Source organism: Pygoscelis adeliae, unplaced genomic scaffold (assembly GCF_000699105.1).
Source record: "Pygoscelis adeliae isolate BGI_AS28 unplaced genomic scaffold, ASM69910v1 Scaffold21, whole genome shotgun sequence".
Lineage (NCBI taxonomy): Eukaryota > Metazoa > Chordata > Aves > Sphenisciformes > Spheniscidae > Pygoscelis > Pygoscelis adeliae.
In genome coordinates this window covers 8,561,522-8,582,085 of record NW_008824243.1, presented here as the reverse complement: position 1 = coordinate 8,582,085, position 20,564 = coordinate 8,561,522, and the positions used below count along the sequence as shown (strand labels likewise).

Sequence of the window (20,564 nt, the reverse complement as noted above, 5' to 3'; positions counted from 1 at the left end):
GCTGCCCTTTCCCCTCTCCTGGGGGCATTCATGGGGGCTCAGGCATCCTGGCTCTAACCTGGTATCCTGTGCCCTTGGGCAGTGACTCAAACAGTCTGTGTTAGTTGCTGATCTCACCCCCAGCAGGCTTCAGGCAACAAAGCGCATGTATTTGCCTGCTGCTTTCGTAGGAGTCTGGTGGGCAGCGTGGTCTGACCTTCAAAAGTGACTCCAAGGTGCCCTTGCCTTGAGCTGTTTGCGTTGCTCTCCCGTAACGATGCATGCCGAGCCCTTCCTGGAATAGCACACCTTTCACCCCTGCCAGCACTGCCTCACCTTATGCCTCGGCTTAAAGACCAGCGGTACTTAGCCTGCGTGAGCAGGGTGTGTGGGATGGAATCCTTTTTCTGCTTTAAGAAGCACGATTGCAACAGAGCCCTCCCTTCGTTTCCTTGCATGGCTTTGAAGTTACTGCTATTTTACGTCCACGGTTACAAACTGGCTAACTCATGGATGCTTTTTCTGCCCCCCTCCCCCAGGACTTCTGTTTCTTGTTGTCAACACGAGCTGGAGGGCTGGGAATTAATTTGGCCTCTGCTGATACTGTTGTTATCTTTGACTCGGACTGGAACCCCCAAAATGATCTTCAGGCTCAGGCTCGGGCTCACCGGATTGGACAAAAGAAGCAGGTCGGAAGAGTTACCTGGGTCGTTTTCTTTGTGGCTTCAGTGTGTGCATCTACATGGGCTCCCACCTCACCAGAGCTTCTGAAAACCGTGGTCTTTTTTCCCCCTGGTCCTGACTCCAGAGAGTACTGCCAACCCAAGGGAAGCTCATTTAAAAGCCAGGAAACAAAAAATCAGCCCAAATTTGCCAGATGCCAGGTCATTCTATTGGCTTTGGGTTCTGGGATGGTTCAAAATCAAGAACCCAAACAGTGGCATGGCAGTTCTCAGCTTTGTGAACTCTGTTCTTTCTTGCCCTGAAAAACTTAGAAAGTAGGACATCCACCTTTACTAGGGTTTTATTAGATCTGTGAAAAGTTTGATGCAAGTTTGGATTTAGTGTGATTGTTTCAGAAGATTTTCACTCTGTGCTTAGGCACACTACAAGATCTGTGTTAACCAACCTGATTTTAACTGGTTCCCTTGAGATAGAAAAAGAATGCGCTTGTTTTTCTTCTAAAAAAACACATCTGTATATGAAGAGACAATGTCAGCAGACCAGACTCTGCGAAACAACTGAGTGATGCATCGCTGTGTCAGCAGAGCATGTTCAGGTCCAGGAAATAGCTCTGTTCTTTTTTTTGCCCTTCAGGTGAATATTTACCGCCTGGTCACAAAGGGTACGGTAGAGGAGGAGATCATTGAGAGGGCCAAGAAGAAAATGGTGCTGGATCATTTGGTGATCCAGCGTATGGACACCACTGGCCGGACTGTTCTGGACAACAACTCTGGGCGATCCAAGTAAGTGATTGTGTTGGGATGCAGAGATGTCTGGTACAGCATGTGGCATAACCAGCTTCACCTGCTGGTATTTCCCAATATTTATTTGATAGGGTACAGGGCAGAAGGCTAGTAAATAATGGCAGCTTCCACTGATTTGGCTTATGCAACCGTTAATTTGGACACAAAGGATAAAGATGATTGGAAATAAAAAACTAGTTCTAATGCATTACCTGTTTTTCCTTCTGTCTTCCTCCCAGAGATCATCCTGGTCTAAGGGAACCTGGTGGTGGTGGAACAGCTGCAGTTTGGCAGTGACCTCAGACTCTCCCCATCTCCCCCAAGTAGTAGATAGAGGTTGTTCCCTTTACAGTAGTTGTCTGTGCTAGGGCAAGAAAGAGATGAATAAAAAAGCTTTTTATAGTGCTGGGTAGAAAACTTATTTCTTGCTTTAATTAGGAAAAACTTAGGTATGGTTTTGTGCTGCAGCAGTGCTGACTTAACAGCTCAAAATACATTTTCCTTCTCGTTTGTTCTTGCAGCTCAAATCCTTTCAACAAAGAGGAGCTGACAGCTATTCTGAAGTTTGGAGCTGAAGATCTCTTCAAGGAGCTTGAAGGGGAAGAGTCAGAGCCTCAGGTAGTTTGAAATTGAAATCACATAGCTGTTTGTAGTTCTCTGCAGGTCTGCACGGGGGATTGTGTGTGTTTGCTCCCTCTTTGTACTTGCCCCGTGCATGAGAGCATGTTGGTGAATAGGGCACATGTGAGTCCAGAGAAGCTGAAGGAAGAGAGCTCTGGGGTTCGGGGATCAGGGGTTGAGAAGAGCCTTGTTGTTTGGGATTAAATAGTAACAGTCACCAAAAGAGTCCCTTGGCTCCCGAGGATTCATTAGCTAGTTATAGCACAGCCTGCCTCCTCTGAGCACCTCTTCACCATCCTTTTTTGGTTGTTCTCATAGAGAGGCAGGAGTCAGCACAGTGAAGTCGAATAGGTCGTTCTCCTGCCTCAGCGCAGCATTGCTTGACAGTTCAGTATTGAGTGCTTTGACCAGTTCTCTTAATGGCCCGAGTAGCAGAGCTTCCCCTGAGGGAAACAGTCCACAGTTAATACATCTCACTGTCTGGAAATTTTCCCTGCTGCTCAGCCTTGATGTTCCTTTTCTTCTGTCCTATCACCCTTATTTGTGCTCTTTTTTACCACTTGAGATAGTTCATCCCTGCCCTTGGTGATAACACCCTGCAGATATTTGCTCTTTATTTAGCTAGTATCAGTGCAGTGCGTGTTTAGCTATTGCACCCCACAAGTCTGTTCTCAAAGCCTCTTATTTCCTGCTGTGCTCGACACCCTCCGCTTTATCCTTTTCCTTTCTGACTGGTAGGAGATGGACATTGATGAGATTTTGCGTCTGGCTGAAACACGAGAGAATGAAGTGTCTACCAGTGCCACCGATGAGCTCCTCTCCCAGTTCAAGGTACGGACCCCCAGGCTCTGTAGTGGAGTGCGGGAACGTGGGTTGGTGGTAAGGTCAGTAACAGACAGGACAAATCGGGCCTGGTGAGAGGGGACCTGTACAAAGCAGCCAGCTGAGGGGTTGTCTGGGTTTGGTAGCTGGGGAGATATGTAGGTTTAATTTCATTTCAAGTAAGTGGTTTTGAAGGCTGTGAATAAAATGCAGAATTTACCAAATTTGGAAACAAAACCAATAACTTAGAGGCTCAGCAGTACTTCTTAAACTGCACGTACTTCCTCAAAAGCTGTTAGCCCAAAGATGTGGCAAGGAACCAGGAATGTAGTGACATAAGGATCAATTATAAAGTAGTTATGGAAATGTTGGCAAAATTCCTATGGGGAAGAAGTTGAGGCTTAGCAGACAGCTCTGGGGTATTCCTGCCAGGGGAGGGAATTTTTAAAAGTGTTCTTTTGCTTAAAAAGGTGGCCAACTTTGCAACCATGGAGGAGGAAGAGACAGAGCTGGATGAGCGGTCCCAGAAGGACTGGGATGATATCATTCCAGAGGAGCAGAGGAAAAAGGTGGAGGAGGAAGAAAGGCAGAAAGAATTGGAGGAAATCTACATGCTGCCTCGAATCCGGAGCTCGACTAAAAAGGTATGGCCCATCTCAAGGAGCTGAGAGGCCGGAGGCGAGAGTTGGCAAAGGCAATGCTCAGGGGAAGCCTTCTTGCCGTCTGAGTGCTTCTTTCCCTCCTCCAAAGTTGGTTAGGAGTAAAGCACAGAGGTAGCACACTGACCTCTTGTTGGCATCGCTCATTGGGCCCATGGTTTGCAATGCAGTGTGAGGGCCCATGTTGGATTTGGTATGACTCATCTTGTCTCAGCAGACAAAATAAAGAGAACCTGTAGTGAGCACAGGGCAAAACATCCAATTGTATAATGCAGATTTTACTGCAGTTTATGCCATTTTCTGGCTGTTTCTTTTCCTTGGGCTCTCTAGCTCCCTGGGCTGCTCTTGCCTAAATGTGGCTCTTGCAGGCAAAAGAGTAGTGTCTTCCCACGTTGTTTTTTAGGTGATGGGATCTACCCCGATCCAACAGAAAGCAGACTGTGCAAGGAAACTCTTCTGGGATATGGGACTTTAAGGGGTTATGAACTGTTCCCTGGGATAAGCTGGGGAAAAACATTAAAGGGAAAACTAGAGAGAAGGATAATTGATATTGGATGATTCCAGATTCATTTCTGAGGAGTCCTGGTTTTCAAAACAGCCTAAAGGACTGCGGCACAAAGCCACGATATCAGTGTGTTTTAATGTATCTTGTACCTTAGTAAATCAAAATGCGATTGTGAAACTTCTGGCTAGAAGGCTCTAAAGGGAGGATGACCACCAGCGCCTTAGCTAGCTGGAAACTGCGAGGGTGTGCAGCCTCTGGGTTGATTACATGGGCTTCTGCATCTTCAGAAAGAGATGCCAAGGTGTTTTACAGTCCGAGTGTGAAATAGTGCCAGTGCATGGGAGGGACAGAAAAGGTTGACAATTAGCAGTTGTTAACTGTACTTCTGTTTTTCTGGTACATCAGGCTCAGACAAATGACAGTGAATCAGATGCAGAAACTAAGAGAAGGCTTCAGAGATCATCTGGATCAGAAAGCGAGACTGATGATACTGATGACGAGAAGAGACCAAAGCGCAGGGGGCGTCCTCGAAGTGTTAGAAAAGATACTGTGGAAGGATTTACTGATGCTGAAATCAGGAGGTCAGTGCTGAGCACAAGAGACAGTTCAGAAAACAAATACAGAAATCCCATGCAGGTGGAGAAAACCCCAGATTAATCCAGGAGGTGTTCACTTGTAAGCATGTCAGTGGTTTAGGTGGAGCTGGTTCACTGGGCCAGCTTCTGCACCTTTGTATAATCCAGTTTGCTCCCAGCTGATGACTTTAACATTCAGGTCTGTGCAAAATGGACTGGATTGTCTTTAGCCAGGCTGCAGTGAAGCTGGTACCTTCCTAAAATTAATCCTTGTTGTAACTGCCCTTCCTGGGACAAGTGGCTTGAGCTAATTCTGTATTACATGTGAGGTCTTAAGTACCATGAGATACAGAGCTGGAAAAGCCAAGGACTCTGGCCTTTCTGACATTTTTCTGGCAGTAGTCCTGCTGTTTTAAGCTTAAGTGTAAGGCAGACTCTAGCAAAATAACCCCATGAGACGTACTGGTCCAGTTGATCCCAGCAGTTGTGTATCCTCTTCTGCACTGTGTCCCTGAAGTCAGCTGGGGGCTGAATTCCGGAGCATTATTTTCTTCTCGTATCTTCTAACTCTTGAGCCTTTCCCAAAGATCTTTGTCTTATAGCTCTGCCCAGATGTTCAGCCAAAGATGGAAAAGAGGGGGGGTGTGAGTTTTCCTTGACACTCTGTGTCCGAGTTGACGTATTTTTAAACAGGAGATGGTCAGACTTTTTGGGTTGTGGTAGCTGCCCCATATCCAGCCGTGAAACCATAGAGGAGGAAGGAGGTGTTGCGATGTGAACTACAGTAGCCGTTTAGGTTATTGTGATGTAGCAGAAAGAGGCTGAAAGAGCACAAGATGAAAAAAAGAAGGGAAAAAAATTAACTCATTTTAAAAATAATCTGTAGTTGAAGCCATTGGGTCTGCTCCCAGCACAAGGCACTGTTCAATCACAGCAACGGTGTCTGGCTCTTGCCCTAAAGTTCTGTTAGCCATGGCAGTGATTTTCACAATAAAAATAAGACACAAAAATAAATCGCAATCCTTGTCTGCAAACCTCTGTGATGGATTGCTCCACATTTGGCTCTTCTGTGATGGGTTGTTACACTCATAGCCTGTTAAAATTACTAATGACATTGATTTAATGCCTCTTTTCTCCGTGGAAAAATGAAGTTAATAATTACCAACATGGTGTGAGCCAATGCTTTCTTTCAATTTTTTTTTACGCTACAGTTAGGACTCTCCTCTCTTTCCTCATCAAACATCCGACATTCATAATAATGTTGTGTTCTTTCTCCAGCCGAGGTCACAAAACTCTTTGTGGGGGTTAATGGATTAAGTTTCCCAGTCCTGAGTGATGCTTAGCTAATCAGTGTGGAATGCAAAGTTGATAACGTGGCAGGCTGCAATTAATATATTCAAGTGTATTTGTGATACTGGACCCACTTTTTATGGCAGTTGGTTTAGTTTCTGTTCTTTTTTTTTTTTTTTGCTTAGGTTTATCAAGGCTTACAAAAAGTTTGGACTGCCTCTTGAACGGTAAGTCCCAACCTGGCCCTGATCCAGAGGATTATCACGGGGGGACATTGTATTTCTAAGCATGGCCATACCCACATTGCTATGGGTGTTTGATACAACCTCCATGGACAGCACAAAGCCTTGCTGTCATGTGATCGGTAACCCAAGCACTGCCATACAGTCCCTCGTGTCTCAGTTGATGGGCACTGATGAATGCTGGCCGAAAAGCAGCTAGAGCAGTAGTGGCGCCGGGCTGTACACAGCATCATCCTGCTGGCAGAGTCTGGCCCTTGGGGCATTTCCACTCTGCCTAGAAAGGAGAGAGAGCCAGCTGTCTGAACAGCAAATGCTACCCACGACACTTGCCAAGCTTCTCTATGCATATTAGTTTCAAGACTGAATTCAGAGCATCTTTCTCTCGCTGCCGTATCCCTCTTGAAGGGGAGCGGGGAGAGGCACGCACCGTCCTCAAGCGTGGGTCTGCAGAGCCCTGCACAAGTGCTGTGCCCCAGCATAAGCGAGGGAGGAAAGGAGATGGGCACGTGTGCTGGGTCTGGAAAGCTGTAGCCCTTGCTGAGGTGTCAGAGCTGAGGCAGGGATCCCTGCATATATTGTATGAGAAATGACTGGTTTTTCATCTGGTTGTACTCTTCTCTTGTGAAACACAAGGCTTGCGTATGGGCCTTGACATCATTAACTCAGCCAGGCAACAGGGACAGCAGATGGCAGCTTTTGACCATCAAATGGAGTTAATATGGAACTGGGAAGGCATGAAGGAATACTGAACAGTCACAGAGGGTGCCTGTTGTGCGCAAGATAGACAGTTCTCACCTTTGCTTTAATACTAAAAAATCCAAAGGATTGGGTTCGTTTTACTACGTTAGCACTGTACTGCAGTTGTTAGACCTAAAAAAAGACTAAAACTGTGTTGTTTCCTGCATGAACTCCACTCGTGAAGGTTTCGTACATTCATACATACACAGTGTGTATGTATGACTTTAGTTTGACTACTAAAAGCTATGAAACAATTGTTCTGGAAGTGACTGGGAGCAGATACGCTGTATCAAATGCAAAACTTGAGATTCTTTTTTCCCCTTTCCCAGGCTGGAGTGTATTGCCCGGGATGCTGAGCTGGTGGATAAGTCTGTGGCTGATCTGAAACGGTTAGGGGAACTCATCCACAATAGCTGTGTGTCAGCAATGCAAGAATACGAGGAGCAGCTGAAAGAAAATCCAGGTGAAGGTAAGCAAGAGGGTTGTGTGCTGCTGTTATGATGTTTTTGGGGGTGTTCCATGGAGCTGATGAGAAAACCGTTCCCTTGCTGGGTGGGGAGGCATGCTGCATTGCGACTTAAAAGCAAAGAACAAGCACACACTTAAACCGTCCCATCTCTGCCAGGCAGCTCTCACTAACAGTGAGAAACCCCTGAGTCTTCTGCTCAGACTGGAAAGTGCCGTTTGGGTCTGTTAGCTTCTGCTGAACATGAGTTTTCGTGGGGAGAGGTCGAAGCCATCAGCTTATTTAATGCTGGGCCACAAGGCAAAGCAGATCATATTTTAACTGCTCTTGGGACTGGGAATCAAACTGGTGCTGTGTACTCCATGGTGAAGCTGGATCCACAATTAGCACTTCCCAGGGCTGGCATCATCAACTACTCTATGTATGGCTGGTCTGTGCTGTTGCTTTGGGGGTCTGGGCTGGATTTCCCGCTGGGTCTCTGCCTGTTGCAGCTGAACAAAACTACTGAAGCAACAGCTCCAGCGTACTTAGATGTATTTTTAAGAAAATGATACTGGGAGGTGTTTGGATTGCAGATCTGAGTGAGTGAAAGAAAACTTGTATTTTGGGCCTGCCTTAGCAGACAGCTTTATGTTTAAATAAGAGGTTGCAGGCAAAGTCTTGATCTCTGTGTGTCTAGACATTTTTAGAGGCACTTCTTTCTGTAAGAGTTCTCTTAGTGGCTGTGTTTTATTGTTGAGCAGGGAAAGGACCTGGAAAAAGAAGAGGTCCTACTATCAAGATTTCTGGTGTCCAAGTCAACGTGAAATCCATCATCCAGCATGAAGAGGAGTTTGAAATGCTGCATAAATCCATTCCCACGGACCCAGAGGAAAGGAAGAAGTGAGTTTGGCTAAGTAGGCAATGCAGAAAGAGGCTCAGGGAATTTGGATTTTGTAGTGGGAAGAGAATAGCCTAGATATGTGGATTTGCTTCATCCTCTGCAGCATTAAAAGTAGCTCATGTTTGAAATGCCTTCAGGTACCGCCTGACATGCCGCGTCAAAGCTGCCCATTTTGATGTAGACTGGGGAGTGGAGGAGGATTCTCGCTTGTTAGTGGGAATTTATGAGCATGGTTATGGAAACTGGGAGCTAATTAAAACAGATCCGGAACTGAAGTTAACTGATAAGGTAGGTCGCTTTGCTTGTTGCTTGCATTGGGTCCATTGCAGTGATCATAGAGAACATGTTTGATTTACGCCAGAAACAGATGTTTACATTTGTAACCACTCCAAAAATAATAATAAATAATAATAATGAGGAAAACAGTGACCTCCATGGAATGTTGCATGCTTGCTGGAAAGCAGGGTTGTGTTATTTGATTGGCAGTAAATTTTCTCTGAACAGTACCATACAAACCACACTGAAATGATGCAGGAAGAAAATGGTAATGCTGACATATGTGATTACATGCACAGTACAGAGAGTGCATTGCATAATTGTGACTTGATATTTCCTTGAGCATCGCACAAGAAGCTGAGTGTGAATTTCTATGTGGAAATAATTTTTCACAGATTTGACACTGCTTATGTCAAGACTGGTCGGTGTTGGCTTTGAGGGTATAGTTACATGACTGGCTAAGGCAGCAAAGCCAGCTGGAAAACCTCCATCTAGTTCCTCTCTTCCTCAGTCATTCCCATAAGAACTGTTTATGGGGGCCATGTTGAAATGATCCAGGTTAAAAATAAGCCACCATCTGTTGTGTCAGCACAATGGAAAGAGAGTGAACTGCAACGGAGGGCTCAGGAACATCGAGACTCTCTACACCAGCTTTGCTGCCAATTTGCTGCATTCCCATGACATCCCCGCTAGTGTTTTTAGAGAAGATCAGACTGGCTGAGAGCCCTCCTACATGAAGTTCAGAAAGGCATTTTTCAATGGAAACAATCACCTCAGACACACGACCCAATTTCCAGTGAAGTATGAAGATAACCATAGCTGGCAAGCTGAGATAATTCCTCCACAGTGGCACCTTGCAGCCTTGTTTTCCACTAAAAATTCTGCATCTCCATCATTGCTGTACCAACGTCTTGGGTTACCAAAGAGGACCAGCCTGCTGTGACAAGGCTGTCACAAACAAATCTGATGTGTCAAGAAGAGAGGACTCAGTTTTGCAATGAAAGGTCCCAAATATATTTTGCAAATTTGTTTTTTCTTTTTGCACACTTAAAAGAAAGATTGTAGAGAGTCTAGAGATCTGCCTGGGGGTCCTTTCACTTCTGCAAAAGGCCAAGGTGAGGGATGCTTGCTAGGAGCTTCGCTTTTGGCTAGACAGGGAGAGTCTGTGTGGGAGTTGCAAGAAATGCTTGAACCTTCTTGTTCCCCCTAGAAGGTGCAGCATCTCCAACCCTTTGCTGGGCCTGGAAGGACTGCTGCTAGTGTGTGTATCTCTCGTCAAGGTTTGATAGATGCATGTGGGTGTTTTCTTTTTTTTTTTTCCTCTCTTCTTTATCAAAGATCCTACCTGTTGAGACAGATAAGAAACCTCAGGGAAAACAGCTCCAGACCCGAGTTGATTATCTGCTGAAACTGCTGAAGAAAGATCTGGACAAGAAAGAAAACATGAAAGATGGGGAAGAGGTAAGATGTGGCTGCTTGGTTCTAGGAGTTTCAGGATGAGTGGTTGGCTGATGGCAGGAGACAGCCTGTGTTCCCAGGTCACTGAACATCATCTACGTGAAAGAATATGGACTTGTCTATTGTCTGATTGCATTGTGATGCTGAAATGATAATTAGTAAGGGACAAGTAATTAATTATTACACTTACTGAAGGACTTAGGCTCATCAGGCTTCCTGCCACCCTGCAGGACCTGCGGCTGTTTGCGAGATGTTCAGGCAATGGGGTATGTCCCCAGGAAGTAGCTGTAGCTATTTGCTTGCCCTGACTTGTTCTGTGTTTTCACCAGGGCAAGCTAAAGAAGAGGAAACCACGAGTAAAGAAAGAGAACAAGGCTCCCAAAGTCAAAGATGAGCATGGGAATGAACTCTCCTCTCCTCGGCACTCAGACAACCAGTCAGAAGAAGGTGAAGTCAAGGTGAGTCAACTTGGTGGAGAGTGCCTTTTCCAGGTTTCTTTGAGCTGTGTTGTTACTGCAGAAACTCACCTTGAGAAGCACCCCTAGCAAACACCCTGTGGAGTTGGGGAAGCACTACAAGAGTGCATTCCCACAGGAGATTGGCAAACTCACAAAAACATATATATAGCTGTCGGGGTGAAAGAAGGACCTTTCCCACCCACTCTTTTAGGTTAGTGCTTTAAGTGTTTTGGGGATCCTAAAATGGCCACACACATCCACATATTGACTTGGAGGAAAGGTTGTCTCAGGACAAAGTCTGTTGCCCTTATAAAGGAGAGAAAGAAGAATTGTTTCCCTCTCCTTTTCAGTACGTCAGCCAGTGGTGAAGCTGGAGTTTACCAAGGTCATGCTGTTGCTTAGAAAACCTTCTGTCTTTGAGTGGTTTGGCTTGTAGTCTAAGGCTTTTTGTTCATGTGCTGATCAGTATCTACCTTAGGGGCTGAGCATTCTCCAGCGCAGCTGGCATAGGAAAGCAGTGCTTATCTACAGTTTGCCAGCTAGTTACAGACTGGGGCTCGTCTATTTTTTATACCCTTTTGTCAATGGTTGGGTGGTTTGCAGCTGGTTAAGCAGGGCTTGCTGTCTGGTTAAGGAGGTGTGAGGGCAAATTTGGATAGACCTCAAAAATTGACTGCGTTTTGAGGATGTAAGTTTTATGGAAGAAAGTGTATGTGAGGTGAGGGACTCCAACTTTGACTGTGCTGTGACTGATTTTCTAGGAGGATGGCTTGGAAAAGAGCCCAGTGAAAAAGAAACAGAAGAAGAAAGAGAACAAAGAGAACAAGGAAAAACAGACAACCACTAAGAAAGAAAAGGAGAGCGATAAAGAGAAAAAGAAGACAAAAGACAAGAAAGAGAAGGTATGTGGTATTCTCAGGAACAGTTTAAGAGATAGGAGTCTCTGAGCAGAAGGGCAGGCTATGAGACTTACGATTCATTAAAGGCCCTCTGTGAAGAGACATCAATGAAGCACTGTAGGGTGAGGTATTATCCCTTTTTCAGCCCTCCTGAATTCTTATTGTGAAGAGTTGCAATAAAAAGTAGAAAAGGCTTGATGGAATGTGAGCAAAAAGGAAGAGATTTTGTCAGACTGCCTTTAAAGTACAGCTGTCCCTGTGACAGCAATATGGCCAAATAGCTGATGTTAAGGAAGAAAGGGGGAAAGAGCCTGGAGCACTCAGATCAAAGTTCTTTTCAGCTGTGATTTATCACAGGGTTGGCAGCTCCTTGTCTGTATTCCCCTCTAATTTAAACTCACCCCAAATAACCCAACTGTCCACACCATCAAGACTGTAAGTTGTCCTTGTCGCTGTTCAGGACTCACCAGAATGAGTGTTTCAACATCAATGGTATGTTGTGGACTAAAATGTCCCTTGAATTTTGGGTACAACTGCCCTGAGGCTGGGTTCAAATTGGAAGGGAGGTAAAAGTTTCTATAATAATGACCTGAAGTACCTGCCCAAGGAACAGGTATGTACTGCATGCCCAGTGTTTTGACACTGAGGTCATAAGTGCAAACCAAGAAGCTTTGTTACATATGTAGGGGAAAGTTTGCTTTCCAGTGATTTTTGGTATGACTTTGACTGCAGATAAGCCATATAAGACAAAATTTACACTATAACAGGCCATGATTTGAAGTTGCTTTCCAGAGCGTCTGAGGACTGGTGACATCACATGAAGTTGCAGATCCTCATAGACATGAGACTACTCTGAGCTCTGTCCTTTGCAAGGGACATATATTCTTTAGCTTAACCTCTCTTCCAAGTCTTCAACATTGGTTTTTCTCTCCATGAGCATGAACATCGTATTCGTGTCCAAAATGTTGGCTCTGATGTCTCTCTGCTCCCTCGGGGATGACGTAAAGCTAAATAGAGGCATTGCAGCTGAACAGTTTGAGATCTTGAGAGGAAGGTTGCAGGAGCGGTGCCCGGGGTTTAACAACTGCCAGTAACAATAGTGTGGAGGTTGTTAATTGGATCACTTGGGATCCTGCAGTCTGGCTCATCATGTGATGTGTGTAATTTGTCCTTGTAAAGCCTAAAAGTAGTGAAGCCAAATCTGGAAGTAAAGGGAAGAGATCGCAAGGTCCCGTCCACATTACAGCAGGGAGTGAACCGATCCCCATTGGAGAAGATGAGGATGATGATCTGGACCAAGAAACATTCAGCATAGTGAGTATTTTCCTCGGGAGATGGAAGGGCGGTGGCAGAGAGCCCAGCAAGGTAGCTGGGGTTTGCTTGCATGTTATCTGAGGACGTGTTTTAGGTGTCAGGGTGTGAGCCCCCTCATTAGTGCCCCACAGTGATTACCCCTGGCCAGTCTGAGAGCATGGCAGAACCACCTTGTATGAGAGTTGTCCGCCAGCCTCCTCTGCGCCTACCAGCTGGCTGCTGTAAATGGCACTTCAACTGGAAGAAACTTCAAAGCTCTTCCAGCTCCCAGTTCTCACCAAGCAATTGCACCGTTAAAGGGTTCAGATAACCCTCTTCAAAATTTAGCTTTGCATGAGTGCACGTTATCCCCTCCCTCTGCCAGGGATGCCAGCCGGGGCAGAGGAAGGCAGCATGTCAACAGAGCATGCAGAAGGGCTCTCTTCTTCGGCTGATAAGTTCCCACCGCTCATTTGACAGCCCTGGATTAAAGATGACCCTGCAGCCTTATGTGGCAGTCTCTCTCCTGTAGAAGGCAAGGAGCCATTGGGGCTCTTCCAGGCGGGGAAATACAGGAGAGTTTTGAGGGTGACCTTGTGTGGCCGTGGGAGGTACGGACTTGTCTGAGCTGTAAGCATTTCTCTAGCTGCGTAAATGCTCTTGCAGCAAACATGGCTGCAAGAGGATGTCTGCTGCAAGAGCTTGTTATAAAATTAGCCTTTTAGTAAAAGTTGTCATGACAGACTCTCCTTGGCCTGACTTGCACAGGGAAATGCTGAAATACCAGTTTTTAAAAACAGTTCTCTAAATTAAAATCTGTGTACTCCCTGCAGGTCCTGTGTTATTTTTTTCTTTAACTTTCCCTCTGTGGTGCATGAAAGGTCCAGTCAGGCAGTAGAAACCTGTCTGATTTACTGTCTGTGCACAGCGTCGATGTGCACAGCCGAAAAGATGGTGCTTTCATCTCATGTCTTCTAGTTTTGGTAAAAGCGATAGATTAAAGTGACCACAGATGGGGATGGACAGGGTGGCTATTGAGTGAGCACTCATTCAGCTGGGGCTGTTGGTTCAGCCTGTCGATGCTCGGTTACGCTTCCCTGCCTGCCGTGGGATCAGTGCAAGAGCAGACCGTGTGCAGTTACAATTTGCTTTGCAAACCGTTCCCCTCTAAAAGGGGGGGCAGTGGAGATGGGGAGACTCTCGTCTTTTCCTGATTATTTTCTGCAGCGTGTCTAACAAATTGCTATTTTCATAGCTGATTTCTCCTTGCCTAATGGTCAGATAAAGCTAATATCTCGTGCTAATGAACTTCTTCCAGCTCTGTCTGATTAACAAGGGAACAGTGTAGAGCCCTGTGCCAAATGACTTGTTTTCTGCTCCCTATTGCTTTTTCAAGTGCAAGGAAAGGATGAGACCAGTGAAAAAAGCACTGAAGCAACTCGATAAGCCTGATAAGGGACTGACGGTTCAAGAACAGCTGGAGCACACACGCAACTGCCTCCTAAAAATTGGGGACCGCATCTCTGAGTGCCTTAAAGCCTACACTGACCAGGATCATATCAAGCTATGGAGAAGGTGAGGGATCATTTTGTTTTCTTTGGCTGGTCTGATATTAAAAATGGTAGTCAGAGGCTGTTGCGTTTTATGTGGATGAGTGTGCTATTTGCCTCTTATTTAACTTGTGAAATCTTGCATTCTCTAGCCCACTCACTCCATGACCAGTCTCAGGTGAGGGTTTTGTCTGCAAGTGGTGCTGGTTTTATTTAAATTGATTTCAGAGCTAGTTTAGATAAACCAGTGCAAACCTCTTTATTTTACTTTGAAGAACTTGGTTCCAACTCTCCTGATCATCCTGTGCTGAGCTGGGTTGTGACTGTTTTCCAGAGAGGGTAGAACTGATCTGATGGTGGTTTGAAAGCAGATGGCAGTTAAACTGGTGATGTAGCAATTAACAGAAAATGTTCATGTCCTTCTAGGAACCTATGGATATTTGTGTCAAAATTCACAGAATTTGATGCCAGAAAATTGCACAAACTCTACAAGATGGCTCATAAGAAAAGATCGCAGGAAGAGGAGGTGAGATCTGAAGTGCCTTCCCTCCGGTTGCTGTCTTTAAAACTTGTTGCACTTGAAGCATCAATACTTTCCGTCTCTTATCGTGGGCTTTCTTTATTGTTGTTGACATTTTCTTAGCATCTAAACAGTCCTGGCTGTGTTTGCCTCCTCTTTCATGTGAAATCTCTCCTCTCGCATAACAACACTGGTCACTTTGTCCTGGCTGTTCTGACCATTGCTTGGTGTGGCATGTTGTGTTGAGTTGACCATTTGAGTGAAAAGCCTGGAAGTGCTGCCCTGTAGAGATAAGATGTAGAAGCAGAGCCACGTGGGGCAGAACTGCGCCTGTCCTCCACCACACTTGTACCGTTGCCATTCATGCCACGCTTGGGCACGGTTGAGTCACAAAGCCCTCACAAAGAGGTGGGTGGCCTACAGTGTGGGGAGTGTCCAGACAAATCCAGAGCCTGACAGAGGAGGCCGTTGCTCACATAGTCTGACTCTTTTGGTGGAAGAGCAGTTGAGCTGTAACCCTCTCTTGCACCTTGCAGGAACAAAAGAAGAAGGAGGACATGTCCAGCATGAAGAAGCCATTCCGCCCAGAGCCTTCAGGCTCCAGCCGCGATTCTGTGATGTCCCAGTCTCATGTGCCTCACAATCCTCACTCCCAGAAGATCCACCTGCCCCCTTCCCACACCCAGCAGCAGATGCATGGGCACCCGCGTGACAACTACGGCCATCCAAACAAGAGACATTTCAGCAACACAGGTGAGCACTGGCAAGCCAGGAGAAACCCATGCCTTCTAACCTAATGGCTGTTTGCTCTTGGACACAAATCCTTCTGGGACTTGTGGCTGGTCAGGCTTAAAAGGTGATGGGATGGAGCATGTATTATCACCGTTCTTATTGCTGGACTAGAAAACATGATGATATAGTGATAAAAAGAGTAGAAGAACAGGACAGAATAAGATTTGCTAGAATAATGATAAAGAAATTCAAAGAAAAAAATGGGGCCCACATAGTTTAGGGAGGAGAAAGTTAAAGGGGCACAGCAATAGTTACCATTTTTTTGAGAATTCAGCAAAGTAATGGGCTTAAACTAAAGTATGAAAGACACTTACTGGTGCTTTCCTCATTGCAGACCGAGGAGAATGGCAGAGGGATCGAAAGTTCAACTATGGTGGCAACAGCAACCAGATGTGGGGTGGGGAGCGGCATCACCAGTATGAGCAGCACTGGTACAAGGACCACCACTATGGGGATCGGCGATCTCGTGGAGAGCCCCACCGGAGCTCTGGGAACTACAGACCAAATAATCTCTCCCGCAAGAGGCCGTACGAACAGTACAACAGTGACCGAGACCACAGAGGCCACCGAGATTATTACGACAGGTAAATTCCCTTTCATCTCAGGCTGGGAGGAGTTTGCAACGACGCACCTGGCTGCGGTGGCCAGGCTTTCCCTGGGGAACTGATCTCCACCCATTCGTTTTCTTTCTGCAGGCACCACCACGATTCCAAGCGTCGACGATCCGATGAGTTCAGGCCTCAGAACTACCACCAGCAGGATTTCCGACGGATGTCTGATCACAGGCCACCCATGGGATACCATGGCCAAGGACCTTCGGACCACTACCGGTCCTTCCACACAGACAAATCGGGAGATTACAAACAGCCTCTCCCTCCACCTCACCCTGCAGTGTCGGACCCTCGCTCACCCCCCTCTCAGAAATCCCCCCACGATTCCAAGTCACCTCTCGATCACAGGTCACCTCTGGATAGGTCGTTAGAACAGAAAAACAATCCAGATTATAACTGGAACATTCGGAAAACATAAAGTGACTGAGGGGGGGAAAGCGCACGTCTGAAATACTTGGTTTGATGCAACAGTGGCTGGTTTCTCCAAGCCAGCAACCAGAAACTCTGAACATGCTGCTATCATCTTGCTGGGTCAAGGAGGATTTTGGGGGAGCAGGTGGAGGAAGATTTTCCCTAGCTGTCGGTTCTGGTTTGGATTCCCGTTTCCTTTCCCCTCTTCTACCATTGAATGCTGGAACCAGCCTTGCTGCCTCATTCTTTGTTTTGTTTTTGTTTTCCCCAGTCTGATGGACCCAAGGGAATTTTCCCCAGCCAGTGTTTCCCCAAACTGAGAAGGCGGATCGATGCTGCTTAGGATTGTGCAGAAGGCTGTGTGCCTGCTCTGACTTGATGTTACGTGACAGATGCTGCTTTGGGATTGGGGATATAAACTGGTTGGGCTGGGCTTTGTGTGTAACCAGCATAGGCAACGGGAGGGTATTCAAAGAGGGACAGGAGAGTCCCTCAGCAGCCAAGCTTTTGGTTGAAAGAGGGACTGGATGTCCCTGCAGAATGACTCCAAAGGAGTTGGAGCCGTGCTGGTGACAATCCATCGCTTTTCTGGCCACATTATCATTTCTCATGTCTTTATCCATTTCAAGAAACTGGCTCTGCTTTGAGTGCTGTTGTGTCCCTCTCAACAGAAGAGGTGCCGGGCATCCTCCTCCCACCTCAGGGCTGGAACTGCCAAATCTTGACTCCGGGGGCCTTTGGGATATGTGGAAAAAAGACTTCCTTAGCAAAGGCTTAGTTCACTTCTAACCAGTAGGAAAGAAATTGGCGTGAGAACAGTATTTCCCAGTGGACAGGGCTCAGGAATTCGTAACAAAACTCCTCTTCTCTTCTGACATGGGCAGCTTGGATGGTCCAGGAGTTAATACAGATGCTGACTGGGAGCTGCAAGGTCAAAAGACAGCTCTGGGCATCTGGGGATCCTGAAGCTCCTAACCTCCCTGGCACTGAAGTGCTCTAGTCTTTGGGCAAGTCATTTTTCTCTGCGCCTTGCAAAACAGTGATCACAAACCTTTACTGCAACCAAAAGATAAGGGATGGTAGAGCAGAATTAAATAGGAATCCATTGGACGGATCACTGTTCAGCGAATGGCCGCCTTCCTGCCACCGTTCCAGCAGTCAGCAGTAATGCTGAATTGCTAAAAGTACCTGCACTGAACCTTCTGTGTCTAAATTGGAAATGTGCCTGGGGACTTAGCACCTAAGTGAGCAGGGAGAGAATGAGGAGTTCAGGACTGTGTCCTTAAAAATCCTTGGAGCAAATGTCTGAAGAGCCCAGCATGGCAGAGGGAAAAGAGGAGTCTGCAGCCCAGCTCAGTGGACTTCAGAGCAAACACTCCTCCAAGTATTCGAGCCACAGCGTATGATGCAGAACAGTGTCCAGCCTGGAGACTGTGGTGTGGTGAGAGGGGTTGCGCACAGATTGCTGGCTAGAAGTAGCTTGGGTGATTATTTTTCAGGTCCTAGGCCTTTGTTCGTAGATTCACGTCCCTGGAGACCACAAAGCTCTCCCAACAGCCAGGCTGCCCAGAGCGTGGTGTCCGGGGATACGTCGTCTCCCGGAGCACAGTATTAAAGACCAGGCTGTTCCAGACTCCTCTTTTTGGTGGGGGACAGAAGCTGGACCTCCTGTTAAGATGCCAGTATCTGACCATAATAAGCTGTGATGTCCTTTCCCGGAAAGACTGAAGGGAGATGGGTGTTCAGGGCTGGCTTCCTGACTCCAGCCAGCGCCTTGGAAGGCGCACACAAACCGACACTAATCCCCCCATGTCCCCCCTCCACGCAGTGCATCCCTTGAAATCCGCACTCACTCCTTTCCGAGCCCGCTGCTTTAACGGGACACACGGGAGGTGTTTTGCTCCCCTTTTGTTTTTATTTTGCAAGATTTCCACCAAATGCAGGGCAATTTTGCTTCCGTAGGGGCTAACTGGTATGGGCAACGCTGTACTGCCCCGAGAAAGTGTTACGCTTGTGTTTACTTGTGCAGGAGGAGGTGAAGGCGAGTCTTCCACAGTCCCCCTTGGAGCTGCCGGGTGATGGGAGCTGTTGAGATAGCATGTTTCCACTGCGTTTCTCATTAAGCTGTGATTGCAGGCACACTTGCTGTGATATTCAACAAAGAGGTCCTTTCTTTTCAGAGGTATTAGCTTTTAATGTGAAAATGGAAGAAACCTCAGCGGGGCAAAGAGAATTGCTCTTTTTGTTCACCAAGCGGTGCTATCGTGATGGAAAGTTTGTGCCATACACTTGTAGCAAAAGGCAATACTGGCCAGACCAGTGTTACGGTTGGTGCAGGAAAACTTTGAACCCCAGCAAGAGGCTTTTTCTGTGTCCGGGGGTGGGAGTGGGGGGGGTGGGGGATGGTTCTGCTCGTCCCAGGTATGACGTTGGTTGGGGTTTCCTTCTTGTGCAACAGCAAAAGCTTTACCCTTATCCACCAAAGAGCTGTCCCCGCTGTCACGTTAGCCTGATACTGGAGTCACATAGTTTTGTTCACTTGTGGTTGGGTGGGTCTTCACTGGGTTTGGTTTTAATGAAGCTGGAGAACTAGATTTGGGAGAAGGTCCTCCCCAAGCACACACACACACGCACGCGTATTTTATGTCCCCTCAACAGGGACCATAACCAGACACAGCCACTTGGATGTGAGTGGGATCAGAGGGGACAGGTCCACAGCCATAAACTTCACTGCGGTGTTTGTGTCAACATCTGGTACAGCTCTTCTTTCCAAACCAGCTGCAGGATTCCCTCTAGCCTCTTTGCAGGAAAAAGTAGCAACTTGCTGGGTTTTTATTTTTAAAAAAAGAGGTTTTCGGCCTGACCCCTTTGGAAATGGTGTAAAGTTGTGAATTCGCATGATGGAAGTCCTGCAGACTAAAACCTGCTGCGGACAGGCGATGCAGTGCCCAACCGAAGTGGACACTTAACAGCTCTCTGAAGTCCTTTCGTGAACAATTTAAGTGATCCACACAAAAATACTATTCTGCTTTCACCCGTTTCCTCCTGACCTCCGCCTCCCCTCTGGGGAGAGAAGGACTCTTACTGTAAAAATGTGGACTTTTAAACCTGTTGACTAAAACCAGTAATTAATATTAATTTATATTTGTGAAAAGATGCCACTGTCCTAGTGATTTCTGATGTAAATATGTTGTTTATATAGTATGTATTAAATTTTCCTACATTGTAAAACTGCTGTACTTTTGATTCTTGTATATTAAAAAGTGTTACTGAGATTTTCAGAACCGCCCCAGCGTGGTGTGTCTGGGAGGATCCTGCAGCCCTCCGGTACGGCGGCAGGTCTGGTGGAAGCACAGGACGAGCGCCTAAAACTGGGGCTGTTACGGGATCGCAGGGCTCATTCCTGCCAGCCATGGGCATGCCGGGATGGGTATTTTCACTGTGCAGGAATAAGCATGTTCTTCTCGACTGTTTTACATAGTTTTGCAGTCTGCGGTGATAGAGACTTGGAAGCCCCTTTGGATGGGAATTTCCACCCGATCAGGAGAAGCCGTGCATTTCCTCACCCATTTGCACCAGGATTTTACTGGGATGGTACCGATGTTTATGTGTTTATCCAACCTCTGTCTTTTCTGGATCTCTAGGGGTGTGTCAACTTTTTTTTGACCCTTTCCAGGGCAAATTCCCCTTTCTATAGGAGAAGTGCTTCTCCCGCTGCATCGGTGGAGTTCTCTGCTCTGTCCCTGGCCCCTCCTGGGCAGAACATGCATCTCCCCTCTCCCCAGGTGGGATGCGATGGCATCCTGCAGGCTGCTTTGGTTTGGCCTTTACCCTCCACCCGTTCACACTGAGGCCCACACAGCAAGACACGGTGCAGGGATTGAAGCAGTTTCTCCCAAGCTATAAGAGCTCATTGTAAAAAGGGCTTTTCGCACCTGTAGCCACTGGGTCCAGCCCTTCCCAGCCTCTCTGCTGCTGAGCCAAGTTTCAGCCAAGAGTGAAATTCCACAGCTGAGTTACACGCATGAAAAATTGATTTCCTAATGGAAA

At 46.7% G+C, this 20,564-nt stretch overlaps 1 protein-coding gene across 3 annotated transcripts in view; it reads left to right on the top strand.

Moving 5' to 3' along the window:
• Positions 1–19,795, top strand: part of CHD2 (chromodomain helicase DNA binding protein 2) — a 57,750-nt gene extending 37,955 nt beyond the window's left edge. For 2 of the 3 annotated variants that reach the window (XM_009335176.1, XM_009335175.1), the window contains 19 exons: positions 519–668; positions 1,297–1,445; positions 1,967–2,063; positions 2,805–2,897; positions 3,359–3,532; positions 4,458–4,633; positions 6,103–6,144; positions 7,227–7,366; positions 8,107–8,245; positions 8,384–8,534; positions 9,861–9,983; positions 10,310–10,438; positions 11,200–11,340; positions 12,517–12,651; positions 14,027–14,205; positions 14,607–14,706; positions 15,237–15,453; positions 15,827–16,076; positions 16,188–19,795. In XM_009335176.1, coding sequence (XP_009333451.1) covers positions 519–668; positions 1,297–1,445; positions 1,967–2,063; positions 2,805–2,897; positions 3,359–3,532; positions 4,458–4,633; positions 6,103–6,144; positions 7,227–7,366; positions 8,107–8,245; positions 8,384–8,534; positions 9,861–9,983; positions 10,310–10,438; positions 11,200–11,340; positions 12,517–12,651; positions 14,027–14,205; positions 14,607–14,706; positions 15,237–15,453; positions 15,827–16,076; positions 16,188–16,521 — 2,919 coding nt within the window. In that variant the 3' untranslated portion in view covers positions 16,522–19,795. The remainder of the gene's footprint in view (positions 1–518; positions 669–1,296; positions 1,446–1,966; positions 2,064–2,804; positions 2,898–3,358; positions 3,533–4,457; positions 4,634–6,102; positions 6,145–7,226; positions 7,367–8,106; positions 8,246–8,383; positions 8,535–9,860; positions 9,984–10,309; positions 10,439–11,199; positions 11,341–12,516; positions 12,652–14,026; positions 14,206–14,606; positions 14,707–15,236; positions 15,454–15,826; positions 16,077–16,187) is intronic. The other variant, XR_664071.1, reaches the window with a different exon arrangement.
• The last annotated feature ends 769 nt before the right edge of the window (positions 19,796–20,564 follow it).